Genomic DNA, 18049 nt, shown 5'->3' with positions numbered 1-18049 from the left:
AGCAGCGCATTTGTTGTCAACACTGATAAACACAAATAAATGTTTTTTGAGCAGCAAACCAGCATAATATAATGATTTCTGAAGGACTATGTGACACTGAAGACTTCAGAAATTCAGCTTTACCTCACAGGAATAAATTTCATCTTAAAATATATTACCGTAGAAAACAGTTACTTTAAATTATAATAATATTTAGCAATATTACTCCTTTTACTGTCTCTTTAAACTAAAAAATGCAGCATTGGTGAGCATAAGAGACTCCTTTCAAAGACGTTTTAATATTGACCAGTCCTTACTATTACGATTACTATACGAATCATGTCTATATGCATAGTACTGAAACATAAATAACATTAAGTGTATGCATGTATATGTATGTGTGTATATAATGTGTTTACTTTATGTTTCAGTTCTATGCATATTGACTAATAGTATTAAACTGTATTAAATAGTCCTCTAATATTTAAAGGACACAAAATCTCATCGTCATTATGTTATTGTGAAAAAAAACAAACATTGAAATATTATTTAATTGATAAAGTATTCATATACCATTGTATTGCCTATAGGCCAACAGCTTTCTGCTGGATACTGACGAATTTGAGTGAAATTGTGTCCTCTAGTGGTCACTTCAGGAAGTAGCAACTTTAACACTCCTAACTAAAAACAGATGATCCTGAATTCCTGTTTAGTTACCTGCAACCAAACGAGCTCTGAATGCCTGGAAGCGGTTTAAAGCGTAACTCTTCAGCTCCTATAGAGTCTTCATCGATGTCCTAATGAGAGGCACCACAGAGGCCAGTCTTCTGTGTTTACAAAGGTGTTTAGATCAAAGCGTAAACAACATATCGGCCAATCTGAGCCTTGATCGTGTAAGGATCATTGCTGTCTATGGAGGGTCAGAAAGCTCTCGGATTTCATCAAAATATCTTACTTTGTGTTCTGAAGATGAATGAAGTCTTACGGGTTTGGAACGACATGAGGGTGAATAATTAATATCATTATTGGCTCAACTAACCCTTTATATTTATTTAAAACATTGTACATTATACATAATAGTATTACTGAAATAAAAGGGCGCTTGAGTGAATATGTTTCTTAACTCACTTAAGTACACTTTCAAAAAGTGCACTTTCTAATAATGTCAAATTCAATTATTTAGTTTTATGTACATTCTCAGTCATTATGTTCTATAAAAAAAAAAACGGGGTTATTTTGTTCAATGCAAACGCTGGGTTGAGCCTATTATCTCATTTCGTGTTGCTGGCTGGTCAAATGCAGCCTTTTCCCACGCCTCGACAGAACATAAAGTTACTCCGCGTGGGCGATTTCATCCTCTTCAGGAAAAAGCGGTTCACAGCGGCATCGAATTGGTGCATTTCTTTGGTGAGATACAGGTGTGTGTTTTATTTGATCTATAAAATCGGGTCAGGTTAGCCCAACATGTCCTATATTTACCCAAAATCGGGTTGTTTTTGCAGGTGTTTTTTTTTTTTTTTAAGAATTATTTTTAAATCTTTTGTCATTCTTTAAAGAAGTAGTGCACATTTAAAGTACTTGATTAGAATTTAGTGTGTTGTTTGATATTACATTTCAAGTTAATATATTTTAAATGTGCTAAATTGCAACTGTTTCATTGGAAATATATTTAAATAAATTACATATAATGGATTTTTGCTTGTCAGTACATTTGGCAGCACAATTTAAAGAAAGAAAAGTCAAAGGAAATACAGTTTCTTAGTCGAAAAACAATTGTATTGTTATTATTATTTATTTTACCAAAAAAAAAAAAAAAAATTACATGGTTAACATTCAATTCAGTTCAATTGAAGTTTATTTGTATAGCGCTTTTCACCATACAAATGGATACAATTTTTTTTTTTTAAGTTTCTACAATATATTTAGTAGTAGTTTGTCAACACATGTCATTACAGTCATTGATATTATTTGTGTTTTGTATTATGTGCTTATTTGTATGAAAACTGTGCCAGCTTTGGTTTAGGGGTAATTCATAACTAATGGTAAAATGTATACGCAATAATTATTTTTTTTTCACATGTATTATACTTTTGATTTAGAGAACCATATAACTATGTTCTTCTTTTTATAAAGTTTGAAGAAAAGAAAATTCATAATCATAGACTCCACAATAGGCCACAATAAACATGGAGCCGCTCTCATACCGCATCTGTTTCCGGAAAAGCCCGAATGACGTTCGGCTCGTGTTCGGCTCTGCGAAGTCATTGTATGTAAACAAGGTCAAGTATTCGCTGCAGCATTCATTCTCCTCTGACTCGCTGGAAGACTTTCTCTGTGGAAGGATCCATCCTGCGGTACAGCACACCTCTCACAGGTACAGTTATGAATGCATACAGATATATGCTCAATTATTTTCTCTATGTCTATTTTTTTTTGCAAACCTTGTGCATCATGTTGTTTTCTCACGTAGGTCATGAAAACACAGCATTACACTCGCAGTGTGAAGATCATGCGAAATATGTTGTGTCGGACTGACTTGAGAATGTCGTTCAAGGGCATAGCCTCATCAATATACATGCAAGAGCTTGTGCATTGCAGCAAAGTCATGTGTCTCTCTTCCAATATTAATTCAGCTCGTCAGAATCAAATCAGAATCAGAATCAGAATCAGCAGTCAAATTTACATCTCTCCGATTTTTATTATATTAAAATGCATGATGATATTTAGAAGCCTTTTGAACTCCATTACAAATGCTGACATTTGAAATCAAATATATATATATGATCCTAGACGATTTTGTGTGAGAGTTTTGAAGTCTTACCTGTCTGTTTACAGCAATGATACAACATTTTATTAAAATTGGTATTATGTAGTCATAATAATTTCATATGATTTAACATGAATTTTCGTGTATTAGCTCGAATACCTTATATTATCAAACAAAATATCAGTCTAAGCTATGAAATGACTCATTTGATTTCTAATATAATTACTGCAAATGAGCAGCAGCACTACGTTCGATGTTTTATCACTATAAGTTAGATTGTAATGTCTTTAACCTTGTTAACAGGAGTTGTTTGGATAACCCTCCACCACACGTCACAGCTTTGAGTCACGTGTCCTCTGGATTTTTAATATTTAAATAATGAGCTTTTGCATAGTAATTTTTTTTTCTTTAGTGATGTTAATGTATAAAATATTTTTTGTTATCGTTTTTGCTCATAACTCGATAATGTGTGGGAAAAAATAGCTCTGGGAAAAACACACACAGCACTCCAGCATGATCGTGGACAAGCACCACATATTATCTTCATAAAAATGATCAAATCTGGTTTTGTTGTCATGCTACACTTGTGAGAAAGAAGTACACTTTAGGATTCTTTTAAAAGTGTGCTTATTATGGAAATCATTCACTTTAAAAGAATAGGCCTAACGTTACTTAAGTGCAAACTGAATGTTACGTATTCTGACACTTAATTGCAATTAAATAAAAATGTATTATAGTTAAATTGATATTAAATGCCATTGAAAAAAAAAATAAAAATAGGGTGCTTTTTGACCCACTTAAGTAAGACTAAGATCTCAATGTGTAATTTTATAATTCTATTGTCTATTGAACTGCTGAATTTACTGACAAACATATATGATAAACTAAAATATACTTTAATGCCATTTCTTTTGAAATGTTTGTCATATCACAAAGTGCAAAAAGTGTACTTAAGTGTTTAGAAACAGTCATAAAAGTATACGATCTTTAAGTGCACTTAAAGTGGCCTTTAATTTCATTATTATATTATCTCCAAATATAGTTTAAAAAATGTGACCCTGGACCACAAAACCAGTCATAAGGGTCAGTTTTTTTTTAAATTGAGATTTATAAAGCATCTGAAAGCTGAATAAATAAGCTTTCCTTTGATGTATGGTGTGTTATGATAGCACAACATTTGGCTGAGATAAAACTATTTGACAATCTAGAATCTAAATATTGCCTTTAAAGTTGTCCAAACGAAGTTCTTAGCAATGCATATTACTAATCAAAAAAAAAAAAGATATATTTTTGGTAGGAGATTTATTAAATCTCTTCATGGATCATGATCTTTACTTAATATCCTAATGATTTTTGGCATAAAAGAAAAATCGATCATTTTGACCCATACAATGTATTTTTGACTATTGCTACAAATATACCTGAGCTACTTATGACTGGTTTTGTGCTCCAGGGTCACAAATATACTTTAAATATTTTTAATACACTTTCAATACAATTAAGCACGCTTATTTTTATTCAGGTCAAGGGCAAGGTGTGAGTGTTTTGGTCTTATATATCTGCTTAGTGTCAAAGTCAACAAACAGTCTGCTGGGTTGACACATTGTTTTTGAAGTTTAAAGTAGGTTAGCGTATCACTCAGTAAAAAAAACCTTTAAATGAGCTTTATGTTTTGACTTTTCTGTAGTTATTTCCTCTGGTGAAGGATTTCTGTGAGCAGCAGCCACCATGATGCAGTGTCTTCAGTTTCTGGTCGAACCAACCAAGAATGTTGCGGAAAAGTTTAAGGTACCTTGCACAAATATGTCGACAATCTGTTCTTCTGACATACAATGACATATATAAACAGAATACAATAACACAGGAAGTAGACCACGTATGAGCTGCATCTTAATGAAACATTGTTCTTGTTTGTTTGCCATAACCTTAATGAACAACTTTAACTCCCTGAACTGACAACATGCTGAAATAGTTTCACGTAGCCAAACTTTTGAACTTTCAGATTAAAGACTGGTCCACATTACAGCTTAAAGTAGCCAAGAAGCACCCACACGACAGGAAGAGACTTTATGAATAACATGAAACCAGACCGATCACAGTTTATTTTGCTTTAATGTGTCATTAATATGACAGTTTCTGTCAACTCAATATGAACAGATTGATTCATCTGATGAATTTGTTCTTGTTTTGTGTTTCACGAATAGGGCCTGCATGTAGGCAGTCCATCACTGAAACTAGCCTTGAAATAATTTGCGTTTATCAAGATTCATATGACATTTAATGAATTTATGCATTTAGGAGTTTCGTAAGAATGTGAAAAATGAAAAGAGAGAACCACTGGATGAGAGCCAGCAGTTCATTGTCAACCTGGCCAAGGATCTGGGACGCGTCTGTCAGGTACAGCCACTAATAAATGTCTAATGCACCAAAAAATATCAGAGCTGATGGCTGAATAATCACAGGAAAATTCAGAATTTAATTGGCTTCCATTCCCAACAGGATAGTGAATTGGAACTTGAATGACAGAAGAGAAATCAAATGACATATTCACTAAATAAATTATACTTTCAACTTAAAAAATACTTTCATTTATATATACACACACACACACACACACATATATATATATATATATAAACACTGTATACTTTTTTTTCTTTTTAACAACTTTTATTTCTCCTAAAATTTCTCCATAAAATCTAAATTAGCTGCAGTAATATGAAAGTAGATTTTTCACTCAAGATAAAACTAAAAACATGTTGTTAGTTGATGTTTAATTTAGTTTACTTATAAATAAAGGCTTAAAAGTTCAAAAGACTTTGACCTCAACATGTTGCATTGTTTAAAACATAATATGTTACAAAAAAAACTAGATTAAGATATTAATCAAGTTTTAATTTTGTTTCTTTAATTGGAAATTCAATTCTTTTGTTCTATTTGCTACTTAAATTCAAATTCAGTAACTGAACTGAATTATTCGGTTCTGATGGTACATGTGCGTTTTCTTCTCTCCCGGTGGGTCAGAGGTCAGAGGTGTTGGAGAACATCTCAAAGAGTGAGGATGTGTGGCCCACTCTCACCTGCAGGGCCTTCATTCTGGAGTGGGCATCGCTGCTAGAGAGCAAGGCAAGACACTCATTTATACCTATTAAACCTTTACTGTGTTTTAATGCACTCACTGAAACCAAATTGCTGCAAATGAATGTACTTTTTTGACTCCTTAAAAGGCTGCTTATGTAGGCAGCTCACTAGCTCGCCAGAACTAGAGTGTCACCAAATATTGTTCTAACAGAAAAGACCAATGCTGACTGATGGATGGCCAGAGAAAAGTGACTGGAAGGATCTGGCTCTGAGCAGTGAGCAGGTTTTGGAGAGCGCCAAGAGAGACATTCTCACCTGGACCAAAGACCTGAGGGCCCAACCTGAGGTACAAACACACACACACACACACACACTCGCACGCACACTCGCACGCACACACACACACACAGACTGACAGACACGCACGCACACACACACACGCACACACACTCGCATGCACACAGACAGACAGACACACACACACACACACACACGCACACACACACACACACACACTCGCACGCAAACACACAGACAGACAGACAGACTAACACGCAAACACACAGACAGACAGACAGACTAACACGCAAACACACAGACAGACAGACGCACACACGCGCACATACACACTCGCACGCAAGCACGCACACAGACACACTCACTCACACACACACACTCGCACGCAAGCACACACACAGACGCACACACACACACACACTCGCACGCACTCAAGCACACACACAGACACACGCACACACACACACACACACAGACAGACAGACAGACAGACAGACACAGTCACACACACTCGCACGCACACAGATAGACAGATAGACACACACACACACACACACACACACACACACACACACACACAGAGGTCCCAATTAAAAACAGGGTTTCCATGTTTTTAATTGGGACATTCTAAATACTATTATTTTTTGAATATTAATTTTTTGCTTGAACTTTTCCTTTAATAGCTGCATGTCAGTTATGTTGAGTGGCAACATTTGCATAAATTATTCCCGCTTTCCTGTGTAGCAAAGTGTGTGGCCTGGAGAGCAGGTGGTGGCGGCTTTGGATGACTTTGAGAATCACTGGAAAAAAGGTCGGATGTCCACCCTTCAGTCAGCCATGGAGCTGGTGTTCTGGATGCTAATCAACAAAGAACTAGACAAGGTGTGAAGAAAATGACATTACAGAATCTCTGTAGGCAAATTAATTTATAAGTTTTATAACATAAAAACTGTTTTTTGTGTGTGTTTAGGAGAACATTCCGCAAAAGTGGCTTATGTGGAAACAGAGGAGCCAAAAAATAGGTCTGATCATCACGTCAGTTTCTTGAATATCATGAATATAAGAAAAAATTATTTCAGATGTACTGTAAACGACTTCAGCTGTGGCTGACCTTGTTCATGTATCTGTCAGGTAGTAGGGAAATATAATGCCTGGTATGAAAACATCTTGCTGACAGCACCTTCATTTTTCTGTGTTTTGTTTTTGACTTAGGTGCCACCCCATATATTCCTCATGTAGGTGAGTCTTGTGTTAATGTTTGAAAATCTGAATAGATATTCTGGACAGTTTTGCAATTATAGGGTGGATTGAATATTAAGACTCACTATGAACTTGAGCTAACTATTGCTTTTCTTTTATTTAGTGTGGGACTGGATCAATGATGCAGGAGGTAAGGCGTTTATTTGTTTATTTAATACTGTAAAAACAGTAATATTGTGAAATATTATTACAATTTAAAATGAGTGTTTCCTATGGGAATATATTTTAAAATGTAATGCAAGTATAGCATCACATACAAATATACATAGTATTTGTGATGCGGATAAAATTAAAGCCCCGTTCACACCAAGGACGATAACTATAAAGATAACGACATTAGCGTCCAAACCAGCGGACGATATCGTCTGTTTATTCTAAGCGCACGCTCGTTACAGCAGGACGGATTCTGATTGGCTGTCAATGTTTTTATCGTTCATCAGCTGGAAAAAATTGTTCTGAAAATGATTCCAACGATATTGTTTTTCTGTGCCTTTATCGTTATAGCTGTAGTGTCTAGTGTGGACTCTGCTATTCTCTAATATTGAGAACGATTTTTAGAACTACATCTTTATCTTTATAGTTATCGTGCTTGGTGTGAACGGGGCTTTAGTCTAAATTCTAAATAGAGTATTAATAGAATTTAGATTTTTGAGTTTAGAATTTAGAATTTTGTCTAAAGATGGTGCATTACCATCTATAGCGTCATTCAGACTGTCAGCCCGAATCCATTTTTGTGCATATCCGGATGGATTCTGATTTGAATAATCTACATATCGCAACTGTTCACATCCGATTTGTGTGTCCATAAGCGCTCTTTTTCCGCTTAACTTGCAGTTCGCAACAACACAAGCTTGTTTCTGTATTATGTTTTCTACAAAAACGTCTGACGTGTTTATGTTTTACGTGGCGTGAGGACGTGAAAAAGCTAGGCTAATTCCGATCTGACCGGTCAGACTGAAATGGATTTTCAGGAATGCAATTTGAATAGGATCCCAAACCACATACCAATGTAGCTTGAAACGGATTTGCACAAATTGGATTTCATTTAGTTCGTTGGTGTTCAGACTATTTAAATATGATCGGATTTGCACAAAAATCAGATTTGGGCTGACAGTCTGAACGAGGCTTTTGTGACTTGGATGCTTCAAAATGCTGCCTACATAGGCAGCTCTCTAGGTTTTGAAACAAAGCCGTTTTCATTGATTCATAGTTTGTAAAACCGATAACACATTAGTCACAACCCTCCATTCATTCCATCATAGTGGAAGTGACCCTTGACCTGGACACGGCCAACCCTGACCTGCTGATCTCCCAGGACGAGAAGCGCATGCGCTGCGGTTTCGAGCGCAAAGACGTGCCCAACTATCACCAGCGCTTCGACGGTTGGTGGTGTGCGGTAGGAACCGAAGGCTTCGCCTCTGGCCGCCAGTACTGGGAGGTGGATGTGGGAGAAATGGACTGGCGCATCGGCGTGGCCAAAGAACCCGCCTTGCGTAAGGGCTTCAAGTCCCTGAACACCGACACTGGCTATCTGACCCTGCGGCTGGAGCGCGGCACGGAGCTAAAGGCCCTCACCGTGCCGTTCACCGCCCTGCCGCCCGACTTGATTCCTCGAAAGGTTGGCGTCTACCTAGACTACGACCAGGGCCAGCTGTCCTTTTACGATGCGGAGAAACGCTCCCACATCTACACCTACAACGAGACATTTGACGAAAAGCTCTTCCCGCTCTTCGGAACGGTGGAGATCGTGAAAGACCTGGTGATCAGATCCCCCTGGAACAGGAGCCACTGCCTGTGTCCCGGCATGTTCCTGTGGGGTTGAGACCCAACCGAATCCAACCAGAGCCCAGTGCTTAATCTCTAGACCAGTGGTTTTCAACTGGAACTTAATATGCTACCATTTGTACAGATAGGGTCACAGGGTCACAATTGCAATATTTTGCTAAGTATGGGATTTTGTGAAGTGATTTAAGCCATGAACCAAACCAACCAGCTGTGAGGTGAATCACAACATTACAAACTCTGCTTAGAAAGGACTACAATCCCATGAAGCATTGTGAATGGCATAGTCAAATTAATAACAGTGGAGAAAAATAGTCTGTAGTTTGAGAGCATTTGTGAGCTATAATGTCATTCGCAGTGCTACATGGTAGTGGGTGGGTGCTCAATAATTATTTTGGCACGATTTTCTTGTTTCAGTTTCCTGATTGGTGGGGATTTCTATGTAGAATCATGTATAATGTTGTTTTTCACTGGGTGAGAAACAATCAAAATTCAAACAACAATTAGAAAACGCTCAAGCTTTGAAGACAATTTTCTTCTTTAGCCATTACCATTCCAGCTAACAAAACTGTACTCTGAGAACATGTTGCTAACTTCTCATTATTCTAATGTTATCCGAAACTTACAGTTATGTGAAGAAGGTTAGAGAAAACATTAAGGGAACATTCCATTTGATCATTTTGCAAACATTATGGGAATGTCACGTTTAAAATGTTCTTGAAACCGTAGCAACAATTAGATGAACATCCAATGTTGCAGAAAAACATAATCTATACATAATGTTTTGCATGCTAATGTTTTGAGAACATGAATAAAGTCCAGATGACTTTAAACAAACATTCTATTAATGTTCCTGGAAGAACATTTGTTCAGAAATTTTGAGAGAACGCTGCCATCTTGTTCAAAGTTCTGAGAACATTTCCTGTTAGCTGGTATGCTAATAATGAGCCTAAACAGTTTATGGTAAGATTAAGATGATTGCGTATTTGATGCTAAGGACTATTTTTTGGCAATAAAGAAATGTGTCGGGTCACTTGATGTAAAATGTGGGTCCTGAAGCAAAACCAGTTGAGAACCAGTGTTCTAGACCTCATTAGCATTAGATAAACCACTGGGCCATATTAGTTGGTCAGTTCGTAGTGATTGACGGTGATCCATAGCATTCACGACCAGTAATTCCATCAAGGTAGTGTAGGATCTCTTTCAGCTACTGCTTCTGTGGTACTTCTGAACCTGCTGCTGTCTGCACCTTATTATAATACAGTGTTCGCCTGCTCTGTCTGCACTTTCATATTCATTTGACAAACTCAAATCATGACATGAAATGCACTTTATGTGAATAATAAATCAAAATAAATTCAATCCTGTGTGTTCATGCAGATTTTATTCTGTCAAATGTTGCTTTATGTGAAGATAACAATTACATGCATCGGGAGATTATTCTAGTGCATATGAGTGTGACATGCTCAGTGATGAATTTATAATAATCAAAATTAATAATATGCATCAATAATGATATCAAATTTGGTAATTTAATTACATGTATTTTAAAGTTGAATTTTAATATATTACACCACAAATGTACATCCTCGTATTTTTATATATAGATGCATACATTTATACATTTTATGTAAGTTAGTAATTTCAAAATAAAAGTGTAAAGGAAAAGATAATACAGCCAGTGTGCAGTAGGCTGATTAGTTTTTAACTGTTTAAAACTAAAGTAATGATAAAGTGTTCTAGGCTACATCTGACAAAGTATATTATACAATCAAATCAAACAACTGGTGTTTTTTTCAAGTGATTATTTAACAGCAAGCACTCAGGGGGCGATTTCGGATACAGCCCATGTGTGCAATATGTGCGTCACATAGTGCGCTACATGACATCATCACCGCGCGCCGCGGAGTTCAATGAAAGTGGAGTGAATGTTGAGATTGTGGATGTAGTTATGAGTGCCGTTCACCGGGCGTTAAAGAAACACTTCGGATTCGACCAGTTTCGATCTCAGCAGCAGGAAGATGCCGTGAAAGCAGTGTTAAAGGGTGAAGACACATTTACACTGGATTGTTATGAAACAAATGCCAGGAGTTAGCCGAATGCTAGTGCAGCTGATGGTTACATGAGTTGTGTGTGTTTGTGTGTGGACTGTGCTCACAGGTGACAGGGATGTGTTTGTCCTCATGCCCACTGGAGCGGGGAAGTCTCTGTGCTATCAGCTGCCTGCTCTTCTGGCCAGCGGCATCACTCTGGTCATCTCGCCTCTGATCGCGCTCATCCAGGTGAATCCCAGCTACACACATCTTCCCATCAGGGATAAGCTGTAGGCACACAGTAGCCTGCGAGCAGGACTGACTCATATGTAATCTGATATGAGATGTATATTTTATATACAGGGCCCTCCATAAGTATTGGAACGGTAAAGACAAAATTGCGCTGTTGGCTGTGGAGTCAAGAGATTGAGATCAAATCTGGAGATTGACTTGGGCAATCTAAGACTTTCCATTTCTTTGCCCTTATAAATTCCTTGACTGAACTGGCAGGGTGTTTTGGGTCATTGTCCTGATGCAATATGAAGCACTTCCCAATGAATCTGGTGGCATTTTCTTGAATATTGGTAGGCAAGATGGTTTTGTACCCTTCCAAATTCATTCTGCTACTGTCATCATAGATTAAGTCATCAGTAAAGTTGAGAGGGCCTGTTCCAGAGGCAGTCATGCATGCCCATGCCACGACACCACCTCCACCATGCTTTACAGATGAGGCCGTATTCTTGGGATCATTGCAGTTCCCTTTTTTTCCTCCACATTTTTGCTTTCCCATCACTTAGATAAAGGTTCATCTTTGTCTCATCGGTCCATAAACAGTTCCAAAGCTCTTCTGGCTCACCTTTGTGCTTTTTTGCAAACTCTAATCTTGCCTTTCTATTTTTGGTGCTAGTCAGAGGTTTGCATCTTGCTGTGTAACATCTGCAATTCTGTGTCAAAGTCTCCTGAGGACAGTAGATTGTCAGAGTATCACCCCAGCTTTTGGGAAGTTGTTGGTGATTTTACAGACACGTCTTTTAGGATTCATTTTCACAGCTTTTATGATTTGTCTGTCATCAACTACTGTTGTTTTCTCAGCCGAGCAGGTCGTTGTTGGTTGCTGGTGTCGCTGGTGGTTATACCGGTACCAAAGAAATCACCTGTGTCCTGTCTCAATGACTACCGTCCCATAGCACTGACTCCAATCATGATGAAGTGCTTTGAGAGGCTAGTCATGCATAACATCAAAACCAGCCTCCCCCAACACACTCGACCCGCTCCAGTTTGCATACCGTCCAAACCGCTCCACGGACGATGCAATTTCTTCCACCCTCCACCTGGCTCTTACCCACCTAGAAAATAAAGACTCCTATGTTAGAATGCTGTTCATTGACTTCAGCTCGGCATTCAACACAATAATCCCACAACAGCTCATAAATAAACTAAACCTGCTGGGCCTTAACAATTCCCTGTGTAACTGGATCCTGGACTTTCTAACCGGAAGACCTCAGTCAGTCCGTGTCGGCCACAACACCTCGAGCACTACAACACTGAGCACAGGGGCCCCACAAGGCTGTGTGCTCAACCCGCTGCTGACCCATGACTGTACTTCCAAGTTCAGCTCCAACCACATCATCAAGTTTGCTGATGACACAACAGTGGTAGGTCTCATCAGCAACAACAATGAAACACACTACAGAGAGGAAGTGGCACAGCTGGCTGAGTGGTGTGGCACCAACAATCTGTCCCTCAATGTGGGGAAGACAAAGGAGGTTGTGATGGACTTCAGGAGAAACTCCGTTGACCACCCCCCACTGACCATCGACAGCTCGACTGTGGAGAGAGTCAGCAGCACCAAATTCCTGGGGGTGCACATCACAGAGAATCTCACCTGGACCACCAACACCATGTCACTCTCCAAAAAGGCACAACAGCGCCTACACTTTCTCCGCCGGCTGAAAAGAGCAAGTCTCCCTCCACCCATCCTCACCAAATTCTACAGAGGCACCATTGAGAGTGTGCTGACCAGCTGCATCACTGTCTGGTACGGGAACTGCAGTGCTGCTGACCGCAAGACCCTCCAGCGGACAGTGAACACAACTGCAAAGATCATCGGTGCCCCTCTCCCCTCCATCCTGGACATTTTCCTTACACGATGCTCCAGCAAAACCAACAGCATCGTGAAGGACTCCACCCATCCCTCCCACAGTCTCTTCCAGCTCCTACCATCAGGAAGACGGTACCGGAGCATCAGAGCCCGCTCCGTCAGACTGCTCAACAGCTTTTTCCCCCAGGCTGTGAGAGCCCTGAACTCAAATCACCCCACCCCCTCTGAAACCCCTACCTCCTGAAACATGGACCCCCATGTGCAATCCGAAGTGTGCTACACACAGGTGAGTGGGCCTGTACAAACCATCTGTATTACCACACTCTCCTCTATGTGCACTATGGACACTTTACACTATGTGCACTATGGACACTTTACACACACTGCTGCGTGTACACAATCCCACAAAAGACTCAGCAATATATGTATGTTTACATGCTCATGCACTACAAATCATCCTGCACTGTTCCCCAACCAGCTGCTGACTCAAATGTCTCTCTTTGCACATGTACAGTATTTGTGAAGCATTCGTATAGTTTGTATTTTTTAATCCTCTATTTTTTTAGTTTGTATAGGGTAAATACTTATGTGAAGCATTCGTATAGTTTGTATTTTTTATCCTTAATTCTCTTAGTTTGTATAGGGTAAATACTTATAAATACTTAAATATATATATAGTATACTTAGTTAAATCTGTCAGTAGGTTAGTTGTGTATAGGTTTATAGTGTTTTTTTACTTCATTGTTGTTTGTCTGTATTTATGTAGCACCGTGGTCCTGCGAGGCACGACATTTTGTTCCACTGTATGTCCCCACATGTAGCGGAATGACAATAAAGCTCAACTTGAACTTGGTTTCCAAACTCTTGATTTCTCCATGCCCTTTGTTTTAGCTAGAGCTCTAATTGACTTCCTCTTTTCTTTTAGCATCCAAATTGCTTGTTTTTCTCTCAAAGTCAGCTCCCTCATCTTCATCCTGGTTTGTGTGTGTCGTCATCGAATGCAAGATTCAGAATACAGAAGTAATGGATATAACTGATACGACACATTCTCTGCTTTTAATATCTGAAGAATTAATGCAACAGGACACAGCTGATCACTTAGAAAGACCTGTGAGGCAACTGTTCCAATACTTATGCTCACATCAGATAGGGGGATGAAACTCTAAAAGTGCTGAACTTCTTAGCTGGTAAAACATCTGTGTTGATTCACCCAATAATAAAATGTGACATTCTGTAGTTTTGTCTCATATTCATCTTTTAATCATTTGTAAATGTCTTGACTCCACAGCCAACAGAGCAATTTTGTCTTTACTGTTCCAATACTTTTGGAGGGCACTGTATGTTAATTTAGATTTGTTCGTAAAATAATATAACGTAATGTAGTATGAAAATATAACTGTATTTTTAAATACGACATTGAATTATTGAACTCTTACACATTTTTGAATAATTACAATTTAAGTTTTTTTTTTTATTAACTAGTAAACTAGTAAAACTACACATTCTGAACAATTATAGTTTTAAGCAGTGTATTGTGAGTTAGTTAGTCTGCTACACTCTAAGAAAAGTCTGTAAAAGTAGGGCAAGATCTACTCTGTTCACAGGTTTTTTACCTACTTGTGCTTTACGCATTGTATTTGAAGTTTTTGGGTTACAACGTGGATAACGGATAATGTCCTGGAAAATTACTAGCTTTTAAATTTTTCTAGATATTTTTCTTACAGTGTAGGCTACTAACTGAACAACAATCACAGGTACAAACTTCAAAAAGAGAGCAAATATCCTCTTTTGCCTACCATAAGCGTCCTGCCCTTATGCAGCCAGTCTTTAGAGCCTATTCAACCTCTAGCCACACGGGCCGAGGCCTGGCAGGCCATCCCTGGTGTGTAAGAGTGGGTAATGGCTACGATAAGACGAGGTTATTCACTCCAATTCGCTCGAAGACCACCACTCTTCCGCGCTGTGGTCACCACTACAGTGCGCAGCAAGGACGCTCCAGTTCTGCGCGCAGAGGTGATGAATCTGCTGGTAAAAGGAGCCATAGGGGTCGTTCCTCCAGCACAGGGCGAGTCAGGCTTCTACAGCCGCTACTTCCTCGTCCCCAAAAAAGACGGCGGCCTGTGGCCTATTCTAGATCTCAGACTCCTGAATCACGACCCTAAAAAGGTCGTTCAGGATGATCACATTGAAACAGATCCTCTCGCATATACGCCCAGGGGACTGGTTCATGTTGCTCGATTTGAAAGACGCTTACTTTCACATCCAGGTAGCCCCCCATCTTAGATCGCCGGGGCTCAGGGTCAACTTTGCCAAGAGCACACTGTCACCCAGCCAACAAGTGTCGTTCCTGGGGACAGTTATCGACTCTGTGCAGATGACAGCAACTGTCTCAGCAGAACGAGCCATGACAATTCAGCGCCGTGCGGCCTCCTTCAAGGAAGGGACCATCCACCCACTCAAGGCTTTCCAGAAAATGCTGGGCCTTATGGCAGCAGCTTCACCAGTACTTCAGTTGGGCCTGCTTCGCATGTGGCCAATCCAGTTCTGGCTGAAGCAGAGGGTTCCATTTGCGGCTTGGCTTCACCGTCGCCATCGCATAACAGTAACTCGGGCCTGTGTTTCAGCCCTGAACCGCTGGAGGGACACTCTCTGGCTGAAGCGAGGTGTGATCTTGGACACGGCGCACATAAGGAAGGTTGTCACGACAGATGCTTCCAACAAGGGTTGGGGAGCACTGTGCGAGGGCAAGCCGACCTTGCTCGAAGCAGCCTCGTGGCCCATTCCCTTGAGACGGGACCTCCTCTCTCGAGCGAACGGCATACTGTGGCATCAACGGCCCGAGTTATGGGCCTTGCATGTGTGGCCGCTCAACGGGAGTCTTTTGTCCTCCCAGAGCGTGTCTTAAACACTATGGCAGAAGCAAGAGCCCCGTCTACCAGACGCCTCTATGCTCTGAAATGGTCTATTTTCTCGGCTCGGTGTCAAGACAGCGACTTAGATCCGGTTTCCTCTGAGATATCAGTGGTTCTTTCTTTTCTGCAGGAGATGCTGGATAAACAGCGTTCCCCATCCACCATCAAAGTTTACGCTTCAGCCATAGCGGCCCTTCATGCCCCTATTGCTGGCCGATTGGTGGCCAGAAATAGTACGGTGGTCCAGTTTATAACGAGGCGCCAGGAGAATGAACCCCCCACGCTCTTGTACAGTAACACCTTGGGACTTACCTACCATGCTAAGGGCCTTGAAGGGCCCCCTGTTTGAACCATTACGGTCTACGAGCCTGAGATCGCTCTCGTTTAAAACCGCCCTGCTGTTAGCACTGGCGTCGGTTAAGCTAGTAGGAGACCTACAGGCCCTTTCCGTCAACCCTGCTTGCCTGGAATTCGGGCCTAACAACTCCAAAGTCGTCCTGAAACCAAAGGCTGGGTTATGTACCTAAGGTTCTCTCCACTCCGTTCAGGGCCCAGGTCATAACGCTTTCTGCACTGACCCCTTCGGCGGATGACCAGGATTTGTCCCTGCTCTGCCCCGTCAGGGCCCTCAGAGTATATATTGAACGTTCCGCCTCATACATTAGATCGGAACAGCTTTTTGTCAGCTTCGGTAACCGCGTTAAAGGTAGCCCTGTTACGAAGCAAAAACTTTCCAGGTGGTTAGTGGAGGCTATCTCCCTAGCATACTCCTCCTTGGGTTTGCAGTGCCCTATTGGAGTCAGAGCCCATTCCACCAGAGGCATCGCCTCTTCCTTGGCATGGTCCAGCGGGGTGTCCATTTCGGAAATTTGTGAGGCGGCCGGCTGGTCCTCGCTGTCCACATTTATAGGGTTTTACAACCTGGACGTTCCCACCTTGCAGGCCAGAGTCCTTTCCGCTTAATTTGCCGCCTCCGGCTAGTTAAGCAGTCTTAGAGGTTCACTTGACCAACATTGCTCAAGCACCACCTCCTCTTGGGCAGTCCATGTTATATGGACACCAAGTGTCAAGAATACGGGACGACACCCAGGCCACGGATTACCCTCATGGCTCAGCCTGTGCTTGGTGTATTTTTAACTCCCCTGGGTCTTCTCCCACGTGAGTTATGGTTTTGAGTCATTCCCCATCATAGCACGGCGTGATTGTACTGGTTCCCATACAGCGTCTAACGACGCAGTACGAGTGAAATATTGACAGGGAACGTACTCGGTTACTATCGTAACCTCGGTTCCCTGATATATGGGAACGAGTACTGCGTTCCCGGCCGTGCTATGAGCTACACGCCTCAGTCGCTTCATTTGAAGAAATCTGAGATGCTGCGGCGAAGTGGCCACTTATATAGCCAGAGGCCCCGCCCATATTGGCGGGTTATGGCGGGCTGCATAGCCATAGGCTCGCTCATCGCTGCCGCCGAGCCATTGGTTCGTTTTTATAGCACTGCACGAACCAATGGACGTTGCGTGATTGAAGGCTTCAGTTGAAGAGGGAAAAAATTATTTTTTCCCATACAGCGTCTTACGACGCAGTACTCGCTCCCATATCTCAGGGAACAGAGATTACGATAGTAACCGAGTATGTTTCCTCTTGAGTAATTTAGATGAAAAATGTATGCCTTTTTATCGTTTAAATCCCTTATCAAAAATTGATCAAACTTGCCAAATAAATTTTAAAAATGTTGCAAAATTTGTTGCTTTTGGAAGAAAAAGTTACTAGGGTAGTGTGAAAAATTGTTATTTAGCAACAAAATTACTAATTTGGCAACACTGGATATGTTTCA

General features: G+C 40.5%; 2 protein-coding genes across 3 annotated transcripts in view; both read left to right on the top strand.

Moving 5' to 3' along the window:
• The first annotated feature begins 2236 nt into the window (after nt 1-2236).
• On the top strand, nt 2237-10830 carry LOC306862337 (E3 ubiquitin-protein ligase TRIM69-like). Its single transcript, XM_079405093.1, has 10 exons — nt 2237-2353; nt 4434-4534; nt 5045-5143; nt 5771-5872; nt 6039-6173; nt 6869-7006; nt 7095-7146; nt 7337-7363; nt 7488-7514; nt 8647-10830. Exons 2-10 carry the CDS (start codon nt 4475-4477, stop codon nt 9204-9206), a joined length of 1200 nt encoding a protein of 399 aa, XP_079261219.1. The 5' UTR covers nt 2237-2353; nt 4434-4474; the 3' UTR covers nt 9207-10830.
• Nucleotides 10831-11040: 210 nt separating this feature from the next.
• Nucleotides 11041-18049, top strand: part of LOC306861165 (ATP-dependent DNA helicase Q5-like) — a 34351-nt gene continuing 27342 nt past the window's right edge. For both annotated transcript variants that reach the window (XM_079403296.1, XM_079403295.1), the window contains exons 1-2: nt 11041-11211; nt 11327-11448. In XM_079403296.1, the coding sequence (XP_079259422.1) occupies nt 11049-11211; nt 11327-11448 (285 nt within the window). In that variant the 5' untranslated portion in view covers nt 11041-11048. The remainder of the gene's footprint in view (nt 11212-11326; nt 11449-18049) is intronic.

This window comes from Barbus barbus, assembly GCF_936440315.1.
Source record: "Barbus barbus genome assembly, chromosome: 4".
In the NCBI taxonomy this organism is placed as follows: Eukaryota; Metazoa; Chordata; class Actinopteri; order Cypriniformes; family Cyprinidae; genus Barbus; species Barbus barbus.
The sequence above is the reverse complement of the archived record's forward strand: the minus strand, read 5'-3'. Positions and strand labels throughout refer to the sequence as shown.